Source organism: Rhamphochromis longiceps, linkage group LG17 (genome assembly GCF_057381845.1).
Source record: "Rhamphochromis longiceps isolate RC_006_pf linkage group LG17, R_longiceps_female_GT1.1, whole genome shotgun sequence".
NCBI classification, from domain to species: Eukaryota; Metazoa; Chordata; class Actinopteri; order Cichliformes; family Cichlidae; genus Rhamphochromis; species Rhamphochromis longiceps.
The window spans coordinates 42,170,714-42,195,005 of NC_140573.1; the positions used below are offsets into that span (position 1 = coordinate 42,170,714).

Below are 24,292 nucleotides of genomic sequence, written 5' to 3' on the forward strand. Positions count from 1 at the left end.
TGACTGAAGCTATGATATAAAACGCCCAACATTTACTGTTGCGCTGAGCGTGCCCTCTGGAGAAGATTGAGGTTAACGAGCTAGGGTTGGGATTCAAAGCTTTCAGATGCTGGATACAGGAGTAAGGGAATATTTTCTGTTTCCATGGAAATGGGACTTTAACCAAGAGAGGGGAAAGTTAACATGGTATCATGTAAGCATGGCTCATCAGCCAGATTAATGCGGTGTGTTTGTGTGCACATGTTTTTCAGGATATTAGTTTTTGTTCGGGTGATGGATACTCTGATCAGAGTTTGCTCCTCTTCTAAAGTTGCTTCTTTCCTGAAATGAAAACAACAATTTAAACTCATTGGAGCTTCAGACTGTTTGCCAGCAGTGAGGCAACCACACACACATTGTGACTTTTATACTATGATTATCAACACATTTCCACCATTGTATACTTCACACGTTAGAACAGAAAAATCTGCTCGTTTGATATTAGGATTCGAGCATACTTCGTAGACGGCAATAATCCCTCTGATCCTATTATCTGCTCAGGCTAACAAATTTAGATTTCACCCACCAGGACCTCCCCCATCCATCTGTCAGCGTGCACTTCTCCCAGCCGAGTAGGGGACGTGTGAATGCCACACTCCATCAAGCATGTCAGCTTGTAGATTACGCTCCAGACAGCTCCACAAGACTTCCCCATTACCTCCACATCAAACCCCAAATTAGCTGAACCGATCAGCTGTGGAGCTCTGGACGTCCACGCTCATTTTTCAGGTGTGGAAACGGGGCGACAGTCTTTGAACCCAATGTTTGACTGCTCCTGTAGTCAGTGTCCAGCCAGCGAATGAGCATCCTGCCAAAATATCGGTGGAAGATATTGAACCGTTACCGTCCTTTTGAGTGATTATAAGAAAACAGGTTTAAAGAGTGTTTCATGGACTTGTAGTTCCCCTCGCGCTTCACCAGCCGAGCAGCTGCTTAATAAAGGGGAGCTTACGCAGTTCTGGGGCTGCTGGCCTCTCAAACATTGAGCTTTCATGTCACTTAAGCACACTTGCTTATAAGCAAAGAGTGCAAGGTGATTGATATTAAAATAGACGCGGTGCCCCTCTTACTGCAGGTGTTGGGATCACACCTGTGTTAGTGCCGGTCTTCCCGTACACGTGTAAGCAAACCAGAATGTAAGCTGTCCAATCGCTCTTTTCGCTCGAGTGTAATTGTTTTAAGTCACTTCTTGTTTACACGGTGAAAAGCCTGTCTATTGGCTCATTAGCATGATTGGTGGGGTGTGTCAGCTACCAACAGAGACATTGCCTCTCCCGAATGGTCATCTGAAGGTTATTCTCCTGGATCAGTCACTTTAGTGACTAACTAGCCAGCTCTCATATCTACTGTAAGACATGTTTTGCATTTTGTGGAAGAAACACTGAAGAATTTCTTCAGATTTGGCACAAACACTCACAAAGGTCAAAGGTGCACGCTGACCTCACATAAGATGTTATTAAGCCACCGTGCAAGATTTACAGTAATGGTGACAGAATTTTACATAAATGTAAAATGATAGTCATTTATAATTAGGGGAAAGACATCCATACAACAGTGACTGCAGCCGGTGGGTCGTCTCTCTTTCTGTGGGTTTTGTTTCTCAGCCTGTGAAATGAGTTTGAGCACTCTTTTGGACAACACCAGCTGGTTCAGGCTTAATACAATATGACCTTAAATGTGCAGAGCCAGTTTGAAATGACAGTTTTATGCAATCCAGACTATTATATACTCCGCCCTTGTTTGAGAACAGGCAGGATTCTCATTCGCTCTTAAGTTATTGGTAAATGAAAGAGATTCTAGTATTTTAAAGCTGCTCATGCATTTTGGATGTATAGAGTTAAGTTTGGGGGGTTTAGCTCAGCAAAACTGTAATGCCGTGTATACATGCTGGTGTTCTGAGACTAACTGGAGATGAGCAAGGCACCAAGCTTTGAAGATGAAGTGGTGTATGATTATTTGTTAAGTGTTTTCACTAAAACCAAATGTTACCAGTCCATGTAGTCACAAGAAACACACTTTTCAGGACAACTCGGTTATACTTCAGCGTCGTCCTGTAGCTCTGCTTATGTGTATTTTAACCTACACTTGTGAGTTAGGTACAACTTCCCCCCTTTTGTCTTTTATTATTTGTGGCATAGATTCAAAAAGGTGCTGGAAACATGATATGATAGCCTCGCGTAGTTGCTGCAGATTTCTCAGCTGGAAAATCCATCAGATTGGTTCATTGTGGTCATGTGGGAATGGACGCGGGCAGCAACGATTCTCTGTGGTGTTTAAATGATGTTCAGTTAGTACCAAGAAAATACACCCCACACCATCACCAGCCTGAACCGCTGATACAAATCAGGATCCAGTCTTTCATGTTTTTACTCTAAATTGTGACGCTACCATCTGAATGCTGCGGCAGAGACTCTTCAGACCAGCCAGCCTTTTTCCAGTTTTCTGTTGTCCAGTTTGTGGGTTCCTTTGCTGTGAGCTTGCAAAGTTTGGTAATAGATAGCAGTTGTCAGCAGATCTTATTAGGTTTCCTGATTTACCTGGATAATAAAAGGGAACACGGATTTTTGTTTTTAAGCCTGAATATAAATAAAGTCTTAACCATCCAGCAATGTCACAGAAACCCTCATAGCGGCGTCCAGTCGATTGCAAAGATGATATACTCTTATCAGTTCCAGTGTGCCTGGTTAACACCTGGGTGGGTCCAAAATAAGTCAGCTTTTATTTAAAACAAACAGCTAGTTGTACTGTTAATGCCTTCTCACCGTGGCTGATCGTCTCGTTACACAGCACTTTGGCCCCAAACCTCATACTCGCATCAAAGCTTAATGGCACTGTGCTACTGTTAAATGTGGCCTCAACGATGCAGATTTTTCGGCTCTAAGGGTTTTGCTCTGCCAGCTAATTAGTTTTCACAGGTAAATATTAGATTTTTCCTTTTAGATGCAAGAAAACATGGTAGATGTTAAAGCTCCAGAAAGAGCTGCACAAAGTCAGAACAGTGAAGTTGCATCCGACTCTGAAAACACTGAATCTGAATGCTGGAAGGTGATGTAGCACCAGACTGACGCTGGTGGCTCAGAACAATGTAAGCTGCTCCATAACACACTGGGCTTGTTCAGCTGTGGCTGATGAAGTTGTTTTATGGTTAATGCGAGCAGCAGGCTGCAGCACAGTACAAGAAATGATCTTAATAAAGGTTTTAACACTACGCTGTTGCATTTTGCATTTTAAGCAAACTGACTCAGATACTCGTGCTGCTGATGGGAGGAACCTAATGGAACTGGTTTCTGTCTTTTGTCATTTGCTGTTTTCCTGCAGGCCTACTCGGTCTACGATGAGGAAATTGGTTACTGCCAGGGTCAGTCGTTCCTCGCTGCTGTTCTCCTCTTACATGTAAGTAAACTTCTCATCCATCCATCAGCTGTTCACTGTACATCAGATGATCCAACGCACCAGTTAGCACTGTTTGCTAAACACATGCTTGTGCTCATGCATATTCATTTATGACTTTTACACAGACTCGTTGTGCATTTGCAAAAGAATTTGCCTGCAGTGTTTCTCCCTGGCTTTCAGAATAAAAGCTTTCTGTCGCTGCTTAAATGTAACCTTGATTCTCCTACATCTGCAGATGGCACTCAAACAAATGATCAAGGTTAACACGAGCAGCGTGCTCCTGCACCGAGACTTTACTGTCTCTACAAACAGTTTCCTGGCTTGTACAAAGTATAATAAAGCAGCAGGGTAATATAACACACTGAATGAGATGATGTGGATGAAGAGAAGGAGTGAGAGAATCGATTCCTTTCACACACACGTTCAAGGTCACAAATCCATGTTTATAGTACCTGCATGCTGTGTGTAAAGTGACTTTGTACAAATATTACCTCAAATTTGATGTGAGCAAGTTTTTAGAGGACACATGAAGGACAGACAGTGGAGTTGACACATGGGGTAAGAGAGCTGTGGAAGTTTGGTCAAAGTCCAAATGGCGAGGGCAGCAGAGGTTAAAGAGGAGTGAGATGTCGTGGGAGAGAGGAGTAGGGATGAGGTCGGAGAGATGTGCACAAGAGCTGCACGTTTGTTGAAGGCATGTGAAGGTGAGGAGCTGGCTGCAGAAGGAGGACACAAGGAAAAAGTTATAGAGGAGGAGAAGGCTGTAAAGATAAAGGGGACAGCAGCAGTGTAAGAAAGAGGGGTTACACAGGAGGAGGAGGAGGAGGAGGCGGCGTGTAATAGAGGGAGGAGGGAGAGGTTATAGAGGAGATGTCAGGAATATTAATAGAGGCTCAGGTTTACCTGCAGGAGCCCATTCAGTCCCAAACACATACTGTCACTCTGATTAAATATCACCTCACAGTCTGTGAGAGCGTGCACGTGAAGGAGAGAAGCCGTGCACACACCGAGAGACGAGCACAGCGTTAAGCGTTCTCTCCTGCTCCTCGTCTTCACACATGCACACACATGAAACTTGTTTTAGTCGCATCTTCCACAGCTGCACTGTTTCCCTCCACTGTTAGGTGACGGCCATGTTTGAGTCTTCTCGAGGGAGCTGCTCTGTCCTTTTGTGTCAGCAGGAACACATTTCGGATATTTAGCTGTTGTCATTTTTCCAAAGTGTTGCTGATTGAGGTTATCCACATGATTTCAGATGCCCGAGGAGCAGGCCTTTTGTGTTTTGGTAAAAATCATGTATGAATATGGCCTGAGAGCTCTCTACAAGAACAACTTTGAAGATCTTCACTGCAAGTTCTACCAGCTGGAGAGGCTGATGCAGGTTAGTCGAGCAACCTTTTACATTTTTAAATCAATCAATGGGACCCCGACAGGAAGGACGGTCTGCATCACACTGCTTTCTGTTTGTAGGTTTAGTTTTGTCTGTCATGTTGCTGTTGTGCACGACCTGCTCCCTCATTCTGGGCTACTTTTTATTTGGAGCTTAATAAGCTTCACTTTGGACCGTAGTCGGTGAAATGAGTAAATATGAATTGGGTTAAGCTTCAGATTAAAGCATATATCAGTCTTGACTGTGTTTGGGAGTATTTTAAAAGCTGTTTTTGGAAAGTGGATTCACTTTGGGAGTCGTAGTCAGCTTGGACGTGATTGTTTTTACACAGGACTCAGGCCTACCTTCATTTTTTACAAATCAAGGACAGTTTGCTGCTGATTACGAGCTCTGTTAGAGCTGCGAGTCACCTAGCATGCGGGAATAGCTCTTTCCACTTAGTTGCCTTTGTTGTCTTTGGTCATTTGCAACACATTTTTTGATCTCACTACTTAGTTGCAGAAATTTGAATGATTGTGGCTCAGAGGCCGTGCAGTTACAGCTCGACATTAAAATCGATCCCATCTGTCTGCTTCTTGACTTAAATGCCATGAAGTTCACTTGTGATACAGACCAGTCTCAAGGACCATTCATTTACACTAGATTTCATTTTCCAGCATTGGTACTTTCCTCATAATGGAGCTGTTTAATAATTACTGATTAAATGCATGAACCAGTGCACTAAACAGAAAAAGACTTTAACTCGGTAAGTTTGAGTCTACTCGTGCTTTAGAGGACGTAGCCAGTTATTGTGTCATATTTGGACTGTAACATGTTGCCTTGTTGACGCCTGTCTTTCATTAAAACAAAAAAATCTATATTTCAGAGTTGAGCATAGATTTGCAGCCTGTGTAGGCTTTTTCTCCTTTGAGGATAATGAGTGCTGATGTCCCATCCCACTCAGGTATTACAACCTAAATCCACCGAGTTGATCTTGGCGCCTAAATCCGTCCTGCCTCTGCTAGCAGTCGCCCGTCAGCATGAAGACAGTTGGTTTAGTGCAATCACATTAGCTCAGTGCAATGATACCATCTGATAATATAGAGTACCGTATTCTCCGCACTATAAGGTGCACTTAAAATCCTTTAATTTTCTCAAAAATCGACAGTGCGCCTTATAATAATAAGATAATAAGAATTATCCAGATTATTTTAAAAAAAGATATTGTGCTTGATAAAACTAAAGACATTGCAAATGAATTTAATGATTTCTTTGTAAATGTTGGCTTTAATTTAGCAAAAGAAATTCCAGAGTCAAGAAATAATAATGACCTAAATAAACATATTACTCAGAATGTGTCCTCCATGTTTATTGGTGCTGCAACTCATAGAGAAATAATTAACATTGTGAAGACATTTAAAAATAAAAAGTCCACTGACTGTTTTGGTATTGACATAATATTAGTTAAAAGTATTATAGAATGTATAGTGCAACCTTTCGCATACATTTGTAATCTGTCCTTCCGAACTGGTGTGTTTCCCTCACAAGTGAAAATAGCAAAAGTTATTCCAATCCATAAAAACAGAGAGATGTCAGTTTACCAATTATAGGCCAATATCACTACTCCCACAGTTCTCAAAAATTTTAGAAAAGTTATTTGTTAATAGACTTGATAAGTATATTGAGAAGCATAATCTCCTAAGTGATAACCAATATGGCTTTAGAGTGAAAAGGTCCACTTCGATGGCAGTGATGGAACTTGTTGAAGGGATATCTAATGCTATAGATAATAAGGAATATACTGAATCTGGGTCCTAAACTCTGTCAACTTCAGGTCCCAAAGTCAAACAAATGCTGTGGCATCACTGTGAGTTAAAAACTGTCTAAATTCTTTCATCTTTAATAAAATGATCAGTGTTGCTGCTTTACCAGGTGTAAAAATTAAGTTTAACATCCAGGCATCCATGAAAACAGAATTTATGACATTTAACAGAGTTAGAAGTTAACAGGAAGTTAGCTCACTAGCTTCCACCTAAACATGATATAGCATGTTCTGACTGAGAGATTTCTGAAAAATTCAAACGTACAGCTCTGCTATCACTTCCAACATAAATGAAGACAGGAAACTAAACAGCAGTGACGTTTGTAGGGTTACTGAAGTTGGGCTAGCTGCTATATAATGATGTGCTACGTGACCGCTAGCAACACAGCTATGTTAGCACAACATTAGCATAGTGAAGCTGGAGGATGAACGCTAACTTTTTTCCACTTGATAAAAGTTAACGTGAAGGTTCCTGATGGTTAGAGACAAATGCAATCGCATGGCAGGATGCTGTAAACGGACCAAACTTCAGTCAGAAGAACAACTGAGATAATCCATCCACAGTACGAGGTTAGTCATTAATATAGTGCAACAACATGGGAATAGAGCAGCTGCAGAGAATTCAACATTAATGAATCAATGTTACTGAAGTGGAGGAAGCAAGAAGAATGAGCTGAGTAAAGTTTGACTTATCTGACTGTTTTGTTTTGATTAATGCGCCTTATGGTCCGAAAAATACATTATGATGTCAGATATAAGTGTTGTCCAATGAACTCTGTGGTTCACTGTATGTGCTCGAACACTCAAAGCTAAAAGTAACTGGAACAAAGGTTGTAAAAACACTAAGAACACAAATAAAATACATTTATTTTAGTGTCTTTAGATTTTTAACTGTATGATTGTATTTTTTCTGTACAACATTAAAAACATGTCTAATGTCAAACCAATCTCCTGGTCTGTTTGGCAGCTGTGATATAATACTGTATTATGTTATGTGTCTTTTTAAAATGTATTTATTTATTTAGTTTTTTCTTAGTTGTGGGTCTCTTGGGAGAGATTACCATCTCAGTGAGACAGCATGATTTAATAAAACAGGAGCAAAAATGAAATAATGTAAAATTGAAATGACAAGCAGAGCCACATCTTTATCTGTTTGTAAGTGCTGTTTTATCTCACAAGTTCCCCTTTTTGCTTCTCCTACAGGAACAACTTCCAGATCTGTGGTCCCACTTCCAAAACCTGAACCTGGAGGCACACATGTACGCCTCCCAGTGGTTCCTAACGCTCTTCACCGCCAAATTCCCCCTGTGCATGGTTTTTCACATCACCGACCTGCTGCTCTGCGAGGTAACGTCAGTGCACTTGTTATACTGATTACATGGGGAGAGGGCTTTAGTCTACATTGTCCAGAGTCCAGTAAGGCGATGCTCAACTGTCTGGAAACAGGAAATCAGTTGAAAGTGGATAGAAAGGCGGTTACGAGGGGTCAGGAGAAGGGTATTAGAGGAGAGGGTTGGATGTCCACAAAGACTGCTGAAAACAGCTCTTCTAAAAATGCCTGGCTTCATTGCTGTGATGTGGAAAATGCTCAGAAGTAATGTATGCTGCAAGTTCTGCTAGCTCCACAGAAATATATTCCTCCAAGCAGTTTTTATTACCCCTCAGCCCTCAGCCGGCAGGTGTGTTGTCAGATAATACCCGTCGATCATTAATCGTTAATAAGCAGAGTGACGGGGCTCTGGGACCCTTAGCTCCCTATTGTAAGGCAAATGTTAAAAACCTCAATGTGCACCTTGATGTTCCTTTAAACTGTGTGAACCAAGGTAAAGCCACACCTTCCAGCTGATGTCTTTGGACGTGTTATTCATGTGTTCATTACTTGCCGACTGGACTACTGCAGTTCTCTGTATCTGGTTTGGACCAAGCCTCTCTTTACCGTCTCCAGTTGGTCCAAAATGCAGCTGCTCGACTGCGACTGGCACTAAAGTGAAGGAGCCTGTAACCCCGGTGTTGGCCTCTCCACACTGACTTCCTGTTCTTTACACGATCCAATTTAAAATCGTAATTTTTGTTTAAAATCACTGAACGGCCGAGCCCCTTCTCACCGGTCTGAGCTCCTGTTTGTTTGTCCAAACTAACCTTAACTATTCCACGGCCTGCTCTGTGGCAGGTCCCAGACTCTGGAATAGTCTTCCTCCTGATATTAGATCTGCACAAAAAAAAAGCTTTGGCACATGGACAAAGATCCCTGAGATATCTAGTGAAGCCAAATAATTGGCTTTTGTGGTCACTTCAAATGTATAAAGAAATTACAGAAATACAGTTCATCATGATATGTGTAGAGATGATTTTGTACAAACGGGGTAAGAAGACATTTTCATACAATACTAAGAGGATATGACATATGGGGGAAAAAAGTGCAACATCTTAATGAGATAAAAAATAAATCACCTTTCTGTCTCGCAGATCTGCTTTTAACTCGCGCTGACCTAAACAGTTTGGTTTTAGTTGTTATTTTATTCATTTTTCTATATTTTGCTGCTTCATTGTTGTTTGTTTATTGTAGTGGTATTTTACATTGTAAGCACTTTGTGCAGCATGGCCTGTTGGTAGTGTGCTGTATAAATAAACTGGACCTTGACCCTTTAAAAAAACCAAACAAAAACAGCAAGTGCTGTGCTATGAAGGAGAGTCACACGATGTTGCCAAGCTGCTGGTGCTTTTACCGCCGTGCAAATCCAAATCAGTTTCCACGAGCCCTTCTGGAATGTGAAAGGAGACTAGAGTAGTGAGGGAGGAGTCGGCGAGCCCAAACTACACTTCCCGGTTATCAGTGGCCACAAGTAAAGGGCACACAGCATCGATGCTTCTGCTCAGGCCTTTTAGGGTCGATGCTATCAATGATCTAATATCATCAGGGCCACCTGACCTAATACCGATCGATGAGCAAGTCACTTATCATCTTACAAAATCTGCGTGACAGAAGAAGCGTTATTCCCAGAAATAACGGGCGTCACTGAGGAGCTTTATATGATACGTTTCAGATATGTATATATCGAAAAATATATATTTCAGAGTTAAGTTGACGAATAAACCCCACACACTGCCAAACAGTCTTGGATGTGGTTCTATAGTACAATATAATCCCGTGTCGTCTCATGACACGTTACATGGTAAGTTAACGATGGCGATTTCACCCCTGAGAATGCACTTGGCATCGGCGGGGAGGAGAAGCTCCCTTTTTGCAGAAGGAACCCCTGACACAACCAGGCTAAGGTTGGGCAGCCATCTGCCTCGACTGGTTGAGTGAGAGGAAAGCTGAGAGAGAGAAGCGGAGCACTGAGCATCAACAAACAGTGAACAGACTTGTGGGCCAGTATCCATAGATCAGACACATTCAGCTCTGGAGACTCCTGCAGAAGAGCTGCAGAGAAACTAGGAAACTGAGACGAAGAGAGGGGATAATGTGCTGTTCCGTTCAGTGTTTCAGTCATTTACACAAAATATCTGCTGAGTTCCTGCCCCAAGTGGAGGAGTTCAAGTATCTCGGGGTCTTGTTCGCGAGTGATGGGAGAAGGGAGCCGGAGATCGACAGACGGATTGGTGCGGCGGCTGCAGTGATGCGGACGCTGCACCGGTCCGTCGTGGTGAAGAGGGAGCTGAGTGTAAAAGCGAAGCTCTCAATTTACCGGTCGATCTACGTCCCTACCCTCACCTATGGCCACGAGCTGTGGGTAGTGACCGAAAGAACGAGATCGCGGATACAAGCGGCAGAAATGAGCTTCCTCCGAAGGGTGGCTGGCCTCTCCCTTAGAGATAGGGTGAGAAGTTCGGCCATCCGGGAGGGGCTCAGAGTAGAGCAGCTGCTGCTCCTTCACATCGAAAGGAGCCAGCTGAGGTGGTTCGGGCATCTGACAAGGATGCCCCCTGGGCGCCTCCTGGGTGAGGTGTTCCAGGCATGTCCCACCGGGAGGAGGCCCCGGGGCAGACCCAGGACACGCTGGAGAGATTATATCTCTCGGCTGGCCTGGGAACGCCTTGGTGTTCCCCCCGACAAGCTGGAGGAGGTGGCTGGGGAGAGGGAGGTCTGGGCCTCTTTGCTTAGGCTGCTGCCCCCGCGACCCGGCCCTGGACAAAGCGGATGAAGATGGATGGATGGATCTGAATACCAGAAAGACAAATATTGGGCAAAGTACTACACGGTGGCCCCCCAGGGGATCTTGTGGGCGGTGTAGCAGGACTACGGGGTACGTGGCCAACAACGGTGGGTCATTGTTATGAACTGTCGGTCCTTTAACAGAGCGGTGTTCCCGTCCTTGGCAAAAAGTCAAATCGGTTTTCAGCGGGTCGTGGACTCTGGAGTTTCGTCTCATCTCCACTCCTGTTTGTGATGATGTTCTTTAAGCTTCATCAGAACATGGCCCTGCACGTACACTGAGGTGGTTTGCAGCTGAGGGTGAACCAACGATACAGGTTAGGACCCCAACCCCCGGGCCATGGACCGGTACCGGTCCATTTTTAAAAAAATCGTTTTTATCGTTAACTCTGTTTCCCTGGGTCTTTTCCAGGATGTAGTTGTGCGTCTTATTTTGAAAGAAATATTTACACGTTACCATAGTGACCAGAGAGCGTTAAGGGGCAGAGAGGAGGATGTTACTCTCAGCGTTGTTGGCGCTTTTCAGGAGGACGCTGCTAATAAAGTTGCACAATTACACAGTGAATTTGCATTTGTTATTACATTTACAAAATAGCACAGTTTTTGTCGTGGTCGTATCGTTTTATTTTGTTGTATTTATCCGCCACACCTTAAAGGCCGGTCCGTGAAGATATTGTCTGACATTAAACCGTCCGTGGCACAAAAAAGGTTGGGGAGCGCTGGATTAGGGGACTGATGTAGCTGCCATAGACTTGGTGGAACCAGAAATACAATGGGGGCCATGTAATGTTTCAGCCTACGCACAAGGCTGCATGGGGCCGATAACAAAGCCCTGAGGAACACCTGATCTAATGCATGCAGATCCTAATGAACTGCTCATGTCATTCAGTAAGTGTGCAGCGAGTATGACCTGCTGTGTCACATTCTGACTTTTAACACAAAGTAACCTTATCAGTTACCAACGCCATCGTCCTTGGTTACAATTTGACTTAATGACTCTATTTTAAAAATAAAAGTACATAAAGACGGTGGGATTTTAGTGTTTTCATTCCTAATGCTTTGACCGACTGTCTCACTGTAATTGCATCAAATGCAAAATCAACTTTCTTCCATCCTCCTCCCTCTCTGCCTTCCTTCCTTCTTCCCTTCCTTTTTTTCCAGTCTCCCCTTTCCTGCCTCCCAGTTAGCCTCAGGCAGAACAATTAAAAGTTTCCCAAGTCTTTCTCACCCATTGAGCCGCATGATGACAATCTGCCTGTTAAAGCAGCATTGTGATATTATGCTCCCCCCTCATCCTTTTCACCATCTCGCACTCCTCTCTTCTTTCCATTATCTTTTTCTTGTATTGTCATTTTGTTTGTTGCACTCACACTTTGTCATTTCCTGAAACTTTTCTGTGGTGTTTTTTTTATATCTTTGTTTTCTTGCTCTCTTTTTCTTTCTGTTTGTATGTAAACCTGTAAGTACGTCGCTGTTTTAAAGCAGGACAAACTCTTTGTTCTTTTGTTTCACTCTGACAATCTTCTTCTTTGTGATTGTTCCTCGTCACTGTCAGACCCTCATTGTTAATCACTCTCTTTGTCTCAGCTGCTGTCTTTATTTGATGGTCTCCTTAGAAATGTATGCTGATCATTCCCCTCGCTCTATATCTATAATCTCTCTAGATATAGATAGATAGATCTTCTCTCCCCAGTTTAGTATCTCCCCGTCTATGGATGTTTCTCTCTTGTCCCTGCTTGAACACACAGTTCGAGATAATCTCTCCTCCCAAACACGCCATTGCTCATGCCTCAGCACTCTAGCGCCATCTTGAGGCCTGCACAGATAGGTGTGTGGAGGCAGAGCTCCCCCTCTTTTCTCTTTCTTCAGATATTTTTAGAGCTGCTCAGATATTTTTAGCTCTGTGTTGCCATGTGAACTGGTTGTCACAGAGACCAAGGAGATGGGTGTTCCCATGCAGAGTTTGCATTCGCATTACATTTTCTTTCTTTTGGTCAAAATTACAAGCACTGTATGAAGAAATGGTCGAAATAATACAACAAAATATGCACATTATATATAAAAGAAAGGGGCGTTTGTTTTTAAGCAGCACTCTGCGCCTCTGGATTGGCTCTACCCTGTGAAGCTTGTATTTCGGTTTCTTTGTGCTGCAGCTGCAGAATCATTCGTAGAGTACTCATCAGACGATAAAAGGAAATTTGTGTTTCCTACAAATTTTATGCTGAACTGAAAGGTGCTCTGTGGCATCGCTAAATAAATACTGATAAGCTAATTGTAAAAGACCATGTTCAGCTCACACATCTGCTCGTCTGTGAAAATATTTATAAAGTTGTGTTGGCGCTCCTTGATTGATAGTAAATTGCATGTCCAGCATTGCTATGATGAACAGTTAAACTGTACTTGTGCTTGTGAACAGAGCATCCATCACTGTGATCGTGTGTTTATAAAGGTGTGGGTATGAAAAATAGAAAATAAGAAGCTGAGGTTATCCTGACCTGAGCAAAAGCTGAGAAGTGGAGCCGACGGTTTCTTTTTGTTTACTGTGGCAGTGATTCTTGCAGAACTCGAGATTGAAGTATTGTTTCAGAAAAATGTGACTCTGTTCGCTGTTTGCAGATTTTCATTTTTACAGCTCCAAAGTGCAGCATCAAGTTTAAAATTGCTAAAGTGGCTTTTAACAACGACACATGCAAATGAATGTAGCTGTTTCTATTGTTTCTGTTTTCACAAATAGTTCTTCTCTTTCAGGGACTGAACATCATCTTCAACGTAGCCCTCGCCCTGCTCAAGGTTAGTCCTCACTTTCTTTGTACATCTGTGTTTAAATCAGTCTCTGCACATGTAGGAAGCCCAAAGTGCAAATCAAAGCACATGCAGGCCGGATTGCAACAAGAGGCATTTGTTTACATCTGTCCCCTCCTAGTGGTCAAATCACAAACTGCATCTGGAAGAGAGGAAGCTGGTTGCATTAGTTGCATACACTTCATGTGGTTTGTCCATAGAAAGCAAATGGTTAGTCTCGAGACAACAGTCTCTGCCGTCGTGTCCTTGGGTAAGACGCTTCACCTACCACCTACTGGTGTTGGTCAGAGGGGTCGATGGTGCGATATGGCAGCCTCGCTTCTGTCAGTCTGCCCCAGGGCAGCTGTGGCTACACCTGTAGCTGCCTCCACCAGTGTGTGAATGTGAGAGTGAATGAATAGTGGCATTGTAAAACGCTTTGAGGGCCCCGAAAAGCGCTATATAAATGCAATCTATTATTATTATTATTATTATTATTATTATTATTATTATTATTATTATTATTATTATTGAGTTCTTACAGTAAAGGCTGCAGATTTGACAGAGGAGAAAAACCACACTGAGCTAAACAATTTGTGGTCATTTGAAATGTAGCAGAGTTTTAGATGAGCTGTTGATGCTTTTGTATTTTATCGGATGGGTTGGTTTGATTCATTCATTCATTGGTTTACCAGAGACGGGGTGAGATGCAGTTGGCTTGAGTGTCATGGAGTCCATGGGTGAAAAATGTAAGGATATTCCAGATTTAAAAAAACAAGAGAGAAGAAAAGCTGCAGGTTTTCTTCAACAGCACGATCGACAGTGTTTGTGTAATCACACTTACTGCCAGAAGGGGGAGACAAAAGTTACATATTTAATCATTTTCGTTCTCAATCACAGGAACCAGACGGCTGGGTCACAGACTGTCCACGTACAGACCAGGAAACTGTTTGTCTTTGATTTAAGGGATTAGTATTATTACCTAGTATGCTAGTTAATAACATGTTTGGTTGATTTTAAATTGGTTAAAATTTGGGGCTTCTTTTTTTATTTTTTGCTTTTTTAAATACCAAATGGTTTGCATGTTTTTGTTGTCCAAGCACAGGGGTGAAGAATTACTACTTGTTGTTATTTTCTCTGTTTGTGGTGGGATAGATCAGTGAGTTTTGGTGGGATGACTGTGTCATAGAGCACGCCTGTGTCTGGCTGTTCAGTGTGGGCAGTAATTTGATGGGACCTCCTCTGTTCTCAGTACTGTTCAGGTACAAGTTTTTCATTTTGTGACAACAAATCTCTGTTAGCTGGCTCGTAATTACACTGGCTGACAGTTTCCAGGTAAACAGATGAAGTCTGGCATAAACAGCCTCACCTTCTTTCCTCTTTTTTACACAGCCGGAGTGTGAAAGGGCTGAATTTTACACAAGCGTGTGATAAAATGATGGAACAACCAGGAAAGTTTTCTGTCTTTTCTTTATCTTTCCTGTGATCCCAGAAGAAACTTCATGGCTGCGTTTGAACTTCTTATGCCATGATCAATATTTTACTTTTACCGATTAGTTACCCGTGTTTATTATCGATCAGTCCACACAAACGAATAAGGTCTGCATTTAAAATACTAGAATAAATAAATTAACTTGCACTCATATAGTTGAATAACAATAATAACAATGATTATGATGACAGTAATAAGAAGCTTTCAGATACTAATGAGGCAATGGCTGTGCTTTTATTTTTTCTCTGGTTAAAATTAAGGATGGCTGGTTTCTGAAAAGCCCTCCTCCTCTGTGTGCTGGTCATCAGTTATTCTGTGTCAGAGAGAAAGATGCGGTGGATACGATGGTTGGAAATGGAGAACAAACGAGGATGTGAGGAGGGAGGAGTGTGGTAGGGGCTTCCACTGCCTCTTTCTAATTGGCCGGGCATGACGGCATTCTCCCCAGAGGCTCCCTCCTCCTCCCTCCATCCATCCTGCACTCTTCCTCGCTCTCATCACCCCTCCCTCCATCTGTGTTCGCCTCCCTCCCTCCCTCTCCGGCTTAGTCGCCACATCCACATCACAGCAGGGGCATAAGAGATAACGTTAGCGATCTGGACCTGAAGGAGAAAAGCTGTGTGTGTCTGTGATTTTATGTTTTGCTCTTTTTGCTCTTTATCCTTTCCTGCCGTGGATGCCTGCTCGGAGCCTTTACTTTCACTCACTTCCTCGTTCCCCATCTTCTTTACCTCCTGCTCCACTACCTCTACCTCCTCCTTTTCTCTGGTTGGATATGTATCTGTCCAACACGCTACCTCCGTCCACCAGCCAGACCTCTGCAACGGAGCCGCCCCTGCTACTGATAGCTATTAGCTCCTAGCATCACAAGTACAGAGAGGTTGAAGGTTGGAAACACTGTGGCGTGGCTTCATTGCGTTGCCTGGTCCCAGCTGCTGGCCAAGGCAGAGACTCCTGCAGATCCAACACCCACTCGTACCCTCGTTCAGTGAGTCGGTGCTGTTCAGAGCAACGAGAAAGGACTTTCTACCTAAAGGAGGCAGCTCCTGAGCTCAAAAATCTACTGACAAATACAGACCGGATGCACGGCTGCTCCTGCTGATAGAAATCTGCTGAGGGCAGAAGCAGGAGTCCAGGCTCGCGCTGTGAACTAGGCTGCTGCTTGCTGTGGTTTGGATTTGTGCAGAATTGAAAGTCTTACACCGGTGAAGAGCTGAAGGAGGCTGTCGTCACACACTTTCTGTTCTGTTCCATTTTTCCATCTTGGTTTTCATGCATCACTGGTTTGCGTGTGAGTCAGTGAGTTCAGCATCCGCTCAGCCGTACTCTAACTCAAACACGCAGCGCATCGTCTCCTGCGGGCGCAAACGCGCCACGTTCCAAACGGACCACATCTCGTCCTTTTCTGCTTTTTCGCTAGGACCGCCTGTCCAGGCGTGGAGGGCACACAAAGAGATCAGTGCTGTTTATTTCACGGTCATTTCAGAGAAATCAGACCTCGGCGAAGCTCCATTTGCAAAGTGGGTACAAACGTATCGACTGCTTTGATGTGTCATCGCTCACGCGCTGAGCCTCGAGCATTAAGGCCACGCCGCCGTGCAGCCGGAGCCAGATTTTCTCCGTGTCTTTGAAGTCAGCGAAGGGAAAAATACAAAAAGGTGGCGTTCTTATCCAGTGCCGCCGTTTGCTGGAGAAGCACCCCACGTGTTGAGCAGCTTTGTTGCCAGGCAACAGTACGCTGGATTGGAATTGGTTAGAGGGAGTTTGCCAGGGGAAGAAGATGAGAGTGGGTCGTGTGATTGGGTTTCAAAGCAAGTCTGGCAGGTAGCTGAAAGACTCAGCATTATGTGGAAAGCAGCGCCAACACATCGTTTCCTGACTGTGATTGCGTCGCACCGGAGGGCCGGCGCCGGGCTCTGACAGTGGTACAAGCTGAGCGGCCTCCGCCAACGTCTTGTCCACGTGTTGATAGTCTGCGTTGCCCGGATGAACTGGATCGATCTGAACGTCACGTGTCCTGGACGTCGAAGCGCCGGCTGCCGAGTTGCTGTGTTTCATTGAGCTCGTCTTCCATTCGTTTCCACCTGCCCTCCTGAACGCCGGGCTGCCACGGCGTGCAAATAGCAGCTGCTCTCTCCTCATTCACCAGAACCTCAACACTTTTTGACACTGAGCTAAGAACGGAGGTTCCCACGCTCCTCCTCGTCTACTCCAACAACACAGGAAACTCCTGGGCATCTAGACGACACGCTGGAGTCATCTTCCATCCTGGCCCCGGAGCGGGACCACCCCTCTCCCTCTCCCTCACCCTGTCCCACCCCACCTCCATCTCCTCCACGCTCTCCACCGCCCTCTCCTCCTCCTGTACCAGTCCTGACCCCACATTTGCCCCTTCCAGCAGTTTGCAAAGCAGTGGAAGATGGCGAGGGAAAGACGGAAGAGAGGGCCCACGGCAGTCAGGCCTCACCAGACTCTTTCTGCAGGGTCATGGACCTTCTTGGGATGGGACACCGGCTCTTCGTCCCCAGGCTGCTGGCGGTGAGAGAGCGATGCAGGGATGGAGTGGTGGTTGACTGTTAGACCAGTTAGACCAGAGTGTTTTTAATGGGGGAAGAGTTTGTGGGGAAATGGGAACGTGTGCCTTTTAAAATGCAGTCTCAGTTTATGAATTCATTTAGTAGTTGTATCTGTCGCTGTGATGCCTTGCTGGTCATGTTGCGTACATGCAGCTGACTGCTTGAAATTTCCTTTACAGCACGAGCTGTTTGTTTGCTGCCTGATGTCACCTCCACGTTTATTCCGTCTGCAGAAATGGAACAAAAAATAATCTTACAAGGAAAACGCTCTCTGATCTCAAAGCACACGCTCGACACAGATTCTGGTGTCTTTGCATCTTCTCACCACAGGGTGGCGGTATTGTTGTGTTATTAAATACTCTGTGATCTCTTTACCCCATAAAGATGATGTTCGACGCCTCGGTATGTGTCAGTAAACGCGTGGTTTGATGACCATTAGAATAGGAACTGGAAAAGAAAGCCGCTGAGTTTCGTGAGGACGTGTCACCTCTCGTCTCCCATCAGAGGCTTGAAAAATGACAGAAAAGAGCTTCAGTGGTCATTCCTATCAGGGATTTCAAGGGGTGAAGAGTTTAAATATGGGAGTTACAAATGGTTCTCATGCTGCTGCATAAACAAGGTGCTGAAGGAGGAGAGCAGCATGGGATTAGCACAGCAGGACTCCGATGGACTGAGAGTTCTCAGCCTTTGCTTAGAGATGATTAAAAGTAACTGGCTGCACAGGAAATATCATTTTATAAAACTACAGTGTAACTATTGTTTTACAATAAGAGCTCTAACACGTAAGGGAATGCTTACAACAAGTTAAGTGTGTAACTACAGTTTTCTCTGTATTATCACTGGTTCTTAGTCTTTGAGTATAAAACTCTCATTAAGATGTTTGTGTCTCATTAATTATCCCTTGTTGTTCTCTCTCCTCCCACTCCTCCTCGTCTCCTTCCAGACGTCTAAAGAGGACCTGTTGCAGGCAGACTTCGAGGGGGCTCTCAAGTTTTTCAGAGTCCAGCTCCCCAAACGATACAGAGCTGCAGAGAACGCCCGAAGGCTCATGGAGCAGGCCTGCAACATCAAGGTAAGAGACAGTTGTGCAAGTGTGTACAAACACACAAGGCCTTTGCACATAATGCAAGGGTATTCATGTAAATCTTGTATCCACTGAGCCAGATGAGTCAGAGGTGCAGTTCTGGCTGCTGTATGTGGTTGTAGCCTGTGGTAGTCTGGACCACAGCAGCACCCGTGGTTTGTACACAGTGCACTCTCTCTCAGGTGGCCTGCAGCGGTATCGCACTCGCTGAGCTGCTTATTCATGTGCCACAGCAGGGTTACTCGTGTTTCACGTGCACCACGCTCTGCAGAGGTGAGCTGTGACTAAATGCTGTACTTTAAGGAACATTAGTGATTACGTTGTCTCATTCTGGGTATTGAAAGCCATCCTGAAATGTAAAAAGCATCACTCACTGTGAAGCAGGAAGGAACTGAGCCCTGTGCTGTCAGTCAGAACGCTCTAATGAAGTGATGTGCAGTAGGTGGAAGTATCTGGAGCACCAGGCCAGAGAGGTTAAACACAGTGCAGTTTCTGTACCATATACTTTTATCTTTGCTTCTTTAGTCTTCTGTAAAAGTCTTTATTGTGCATTTGTTTTCCTCTGCTCTGTGAATCCATCACCTACAACACGGTTTCTATGGATGGCGGTCCAGGCCGTGTTTTCCCTAAAATACTTCCTGATGCCGTTACGATCCTCCTACTGACCTTAAAGCGGCCGCTGGCATTCAGGGAATTTGCCGAGCTCACCAGAGACCAAAGAACGGTACACGGTGTGTGCGATGCTGTGTGTACTTGTGTCAGCGGTTTGTGTTACGACAGAGGAAGGAAGGAGAAAAAAGATGGAAGAGATAATCACCCACCCTCCTCTCCCCTGCGTCTCAGTGATACGTACTGTAATATTTTACATTTTCTTATCCCGAGCGAGTCGGCTCGAGGCCACGTTGATAAGATGCTGTTCTCTTATGATTCTCGTGTGCTTCTGTGTTTGTCGTCATACAGGATATCCTGTGTTGCGGCTCAGGAGTCTTCTGCATTGGTGGCTTTAGTAGTATTTTGGTTCTGTGCACCCACACAACCTGTTTACTTCAAAACTGGAGTAAATTTGAACAACTAAACAGCATAGACGTGTTCTGTGGTACGAAGTGACTGTTAAACAGGCGTCGAGGGAAGGCTGTAAAAACTTTGACAGAGTGTGTGGTTCCCATCAGTGTCCCGATTCACATGTGAGGAGGAAGAGGAGTTATCGTCTGTCTGAAAGGATGAGCAGAAACACTTTGCGCCTCGTTCTGCTCGTTCCTTCATCGTACCTCGCCGTTCTCTCGCTCCTGCGTTGTTTCTTGCGTTGACGAGCTGAGCACAGACTTTCTTTTTTTGGCACTTTGCTCAAACAAAAACACAAACTCTCCGCCGTGATCGAACGAGCGTTTGTGCTTACTTTGGAATGTTAGGCTCACGGACTCGTTATCGTGCAGAACGTGCTGAAGTTGTTCACGTTGGCCTTACAGTTGAGACTGAAGATGGAAACGGAGAATTCAGCTTTTTGGGAGCAGTGAGGAACCAAAACATGAAAGTAGTGACTTATATCTGTGATATAAACGTCATAGCAGAGAAACTTTTCTCAGCCCTTCTCGAGTTGTTCCACATTTTCTTTTCCTCCCCGTGGACAGAGGTGTGAGCAGATTAACACAAAAAGGGCCTCAAAGAAAACCGTAGGAGGAGAAAGGAGTCTTGCTGCCCACTCCCACCAGCTGACCCACAGGTCACATGTTACACAAGCTTGAATATGTCACGTCACACACGCCACATGAAATCTCGTAACCGGGCATGCCAGGCCACGTTTGGTTATGCCAGTCGTGTCGAAAACCAAACCTTCCACTAATCTATGGACTTGTTACGCTCTCAGCCGTCCCACACGCTCACTGATGACTGTGACCGTCTGTTAGTCATGTTTCTAACAGGCGAGATCAAAGATGAGAGAAGGAAGCAGCCACTCTGAACATATCTGATTTTCCACTCATGAGAAGTTAAACCATTTGATATGTAAACGAAAGGCCGTTGGACCTAGTAGCCATCTTTGTGGGGACGACATGCTAGCACCGCTTTAGCTAATGGGCAGAACGGCCCCCCAGCACTTCTTTCTCTTCACCACCCCCCCTTCTCAATTTTTTCTGCCGACGTTTAAATCGGATCAACCAAATTCTATAAGCTGCTTAAAACGGGGAAAGAATTCACCGGCACCTCGGCTTGATGAACACAACGGGGTAGTAGGGTGGCTCAGCCTTTCTGGGGATCAGGAATTTACATTTCTAGCCTTCTTAAACGTTCATCGGAGCGCAGCTGGAGTTACTAAGAAAGCAAAACTTTAATGAACTGAGAGGAAGAGAGGAGAAGGCTGTGTTTGTGTAAAAGGGCAGAATCATTTATAGAGACAGCTGTAGCTTGTCAAAGAAAGGATGAGTGAAGAATTATTACGTTATTATTACATTATAACCGTATTAAAGGGGTTTGTCTCGGTAAATAGTAAATGTAGCAGTTCACTGGAGCGTGTGCACCTGAAGGTCCGTGTTTAGTGTTTGAATCCTTTAGCACAGCTGCTGTAGTGTTCAGGAAACGTTCTGCAGGCTCGTTGAAGGACCGTCGGAGCTCTTCTTTGGATGCTGGTCGCCTTTTTGTTCGGTTCTCTGTCAGGACGGTCCCACACTGCTTCAGTAATGCTGATGTCTGGGGAGGCCCATCCATGACTGGCAGCTTTCCACTGTGGCTGAAGTGCAGAAAAGCATGACAGAGCCTGTGGTTTTATGCTAAACTCCTGGGTGGATCACAAAGACCAACTTTGCCTACATAACCTGCCTCGTTACTGTGCAGCGTGTGGCTGCAGACTCACTACTGTGCTTTGTGCTGCCCAGCTCATGTCTGAGGGGACCGTCACAGTTATGCTGACGTTTCACGGCCTTTAAGGTGTCGCAGATAAATACAACAAAATAAAACCAGTACCACAAAAAGAAGATTTATTCCCAACACACAGGAAAAGACCCAGCAAAACTGAGTTAACAATAAAAACCCTGAAAAACATAAATGTCACACTCGAGCTTCAACTCTCACGGACCGGTACCAAACGACCCGCAGACCAGTACCGGGGGCTGGGGACCGCTGGTTATGTAATCAGGGAAAATGGAAACATCTGCACCACAGCAGTCCGGTCACTGGACCAGCCAAACCCATCGTTCCCATTGGTCAGCTCTGTTCGGTCTCATCCTCAGTGCCTTGGCGTCGGTTACTTATTCAGTTGGAGTGAAACGCAGACCCGTCTGTAGTCCTGGCTGGTTAGCTAGCAAATATTAACTTTTAACTACTTCATTTCACTTAAACTTTAACTTTGTTGACTTATAAAGGAGTGAAAGAGTAATTTGACACCAGGATTTAAATGAGTGTTTTTCAGTAAAAGTAACCGTTTAGCTCTGGCTATTGCTTCATTGAGTGGATAAGACTGAGAGAATAACTGATAGAAGGCAAACTGTAGACTCTGAAGCTCCAAAGACGCTTAAAGAAAAAGAAAAGCAGGAGCTTGTTCGTGCCTATGTGGGTTTCTCGTGCAGAGTTCAGCTCTGGGTCCTTTCAGAGAACATTAAGCGTGTTCGGGCGTCTTCCAGGACAGCTCTGTATTTGCTGTCACTTCACTTCCTGGGTTGTGCTGTTGGAGCGATGTGCAACACAGACAGTCATGTCACTGTGGTTGATCTGACAACTTCCTTCCTATGTCCCCTAACCTCTCACGTAAGCAGTGCAGATGTGTGAACGAGCCTTTATCTGTATTTTTGTTACCAGCTGCAGGAAACAGAAATGTGCAGCCTGAAAAGAGCTGCAGATAGATGAGGACAGGCAGCGATAGCGAGAGAGGCACAAATGAGAGAAGAGAGGAGGCAGCAACAGGGAAGTACTCACTCAGTGGAGGGGAAGAAAAAGCAAACTCATCGTCCTCTGTCACACACTTCTAGCGTTACAGAGAGAAACAAACAGGTGTGTTGTACTGCTCTCTCGCTGCCCCCACCTCTCCTCCTCTCACTGGGCGGGGCTCGGCTCCTGAGGGACTCGCAGGCAGCCGCTCGCCGCCTCCTCACTGCCAGGAACAAAACCTGTCGGCTGCACTCTCCCGCTTTTCCTCCTCCTTGCTGCCGGGAGCAAGCGGGAGTCAAGATGATGCAGGAGGTGTCTATCATGGTGGCGTACGATGCTCACGTAGTCGACCGACCGGGTGAGGAGGACGCCTTGGCGTGCTTGGTTGCCCATTCCAGACCTCGCCGAGCTCCCAGACCAGTGGTAGGTCTGTTCTGATGTCTTGTAGTTTTTAAAACATCTACAACAGTTTGGCCTCATGTTTCTAATGACTGTTGGTTACTGCAGTTTTTAGAACAGGAACGTTTGAAGTCACCTGCTGCTGTAGCTGTTTTTCTTTTCTGTTGTCGCTTTCTTATCTTTATTTTATTTTTTTAACCGTCCTGCGTCATGTACAGAGGAGGAAAATGCCGCTATTACTGAAAATGCCTTTTTCTTTCCGTGCGTTAAATGGTGTAAACACGTGTGTGAACATGTGGGTGTTTGTTCCTCTGAAAGTGTGTCAGATATTTGAGGTTTGTCAGTCAGTGCTGCTTCGTGACAGTCACTTTGTTTCAATTACTGATCTTAATTTGGAATCAATGAGACGTGTGTGTGTGTGTTTCCTTCACGCGCTTCATTGAATTACGTGCCCTATTTTTTTCTCTGTGGCTCAAATGTCCAGCTGCTGTCGTCCTCATTTCCTCGGCTGCTCCTTCTTGTAAGTGGACTTCACCCTTCTTCCGTTCTTGTAGTCCGAGGTTTGGGACCAATTCCATTTTCTGCAGCAGCGATTCAGGTCAGGAATCTAAAAGTGGGCCTGGGACCATTTTGCTGCAGCGCAGGAATCTTAAATTGCTTTTCCCTTGACTGGAGTCGACCCTCTAATATCTACAGTTTGATGATTCACCTTGGAGTCCAGTGGGTACAGTGTGTGTTACTCAGCAAGGTGATGCAGCTCGTGCGAGCTTGCTAAACAGACCCGTCCCTGAAATTCCTTAAATAATAAAAAACAAGAGGCATGTTTCACTGGGAATGCCAGCATGTAAGCCTGCACTCAGTTATGGAACAGTAATAATTACAAATCATTTATTGTTTTGTCTTTGTTTCAGTCGGCTATATTTCAAAGTGCTGTTACACAAACATGTGAGCAGAATTGAACCAACGTGAGGGTGAGGCCAGGGCCCAGCTGACCATGTAATGGAGTACTTGTGTTACGTGTAATGGAGTATTGTCTGGCATACAGGTCAGTTTACTCCTTGCTGTGTGGTGATAGGACGGGGAGGTTATTTTCATCCCAGTGTCACCATACACACCAGTCTCGTCCTGATTGCCCCGCCCACGTGGTCCTCCTTCGGCCTGCTCGTCTTTCTCAGCGCTCGTGTCCCTGTGTCTCTTTGTCTCTGTGTCCCAGTGTCTCTTTGTCTCTGTGCCCTGTGTCTCTTTGTCTCTGTGTCCCTGTGTCCCTTTGTCTCTGTGTCTCTGTGTCCCTGTGTCTCTGTGTCCCTGTGTCTCTGTGTCCCTTTG

General features: G+C 44.8%; 1 protein-coding gene across 2 annotated transcripts in view; it reads left to right on the top strand.

Moving 5' to 3' along the window:
- The window catches only part of rabgap1l (RAB GTPase activating protein 1-like), a 97,591-nt gene that overhangs the window by 60,286 nt on the left and 13,013 nt on the right, over nucleotides 1-24,292 (top strand). For both annotated transcript variants that reach the window (XM_085386428.1, XM_085386429.1), the window contains exons 15-19: nucleotides 3,358-3,432; nucleotides 4,688-4,813; nucleotides 7,827-7,970; nucleotides 13,528-13,569; nucleotides 18,572-18,700. In XM_085386428.1, coding sequence (XP_085242554.1) covers nucleotides 3,358-3,432; nucleotides 4,688-4,813; nucleotides 7,827-7,970; nucleotides 13,528-13,569; nucleotides 18,572-18,700 — 516 coding nt within the window. The remainder of the gene's footprint in view (nucleotides 1-3,357; nucleotides 3,433-4,687; nucleotides 4,814-7,826; nucleotides 7,971-13,527; nucleotides 13,570-18,571; nucleotides 18,701-24,292) is intronic.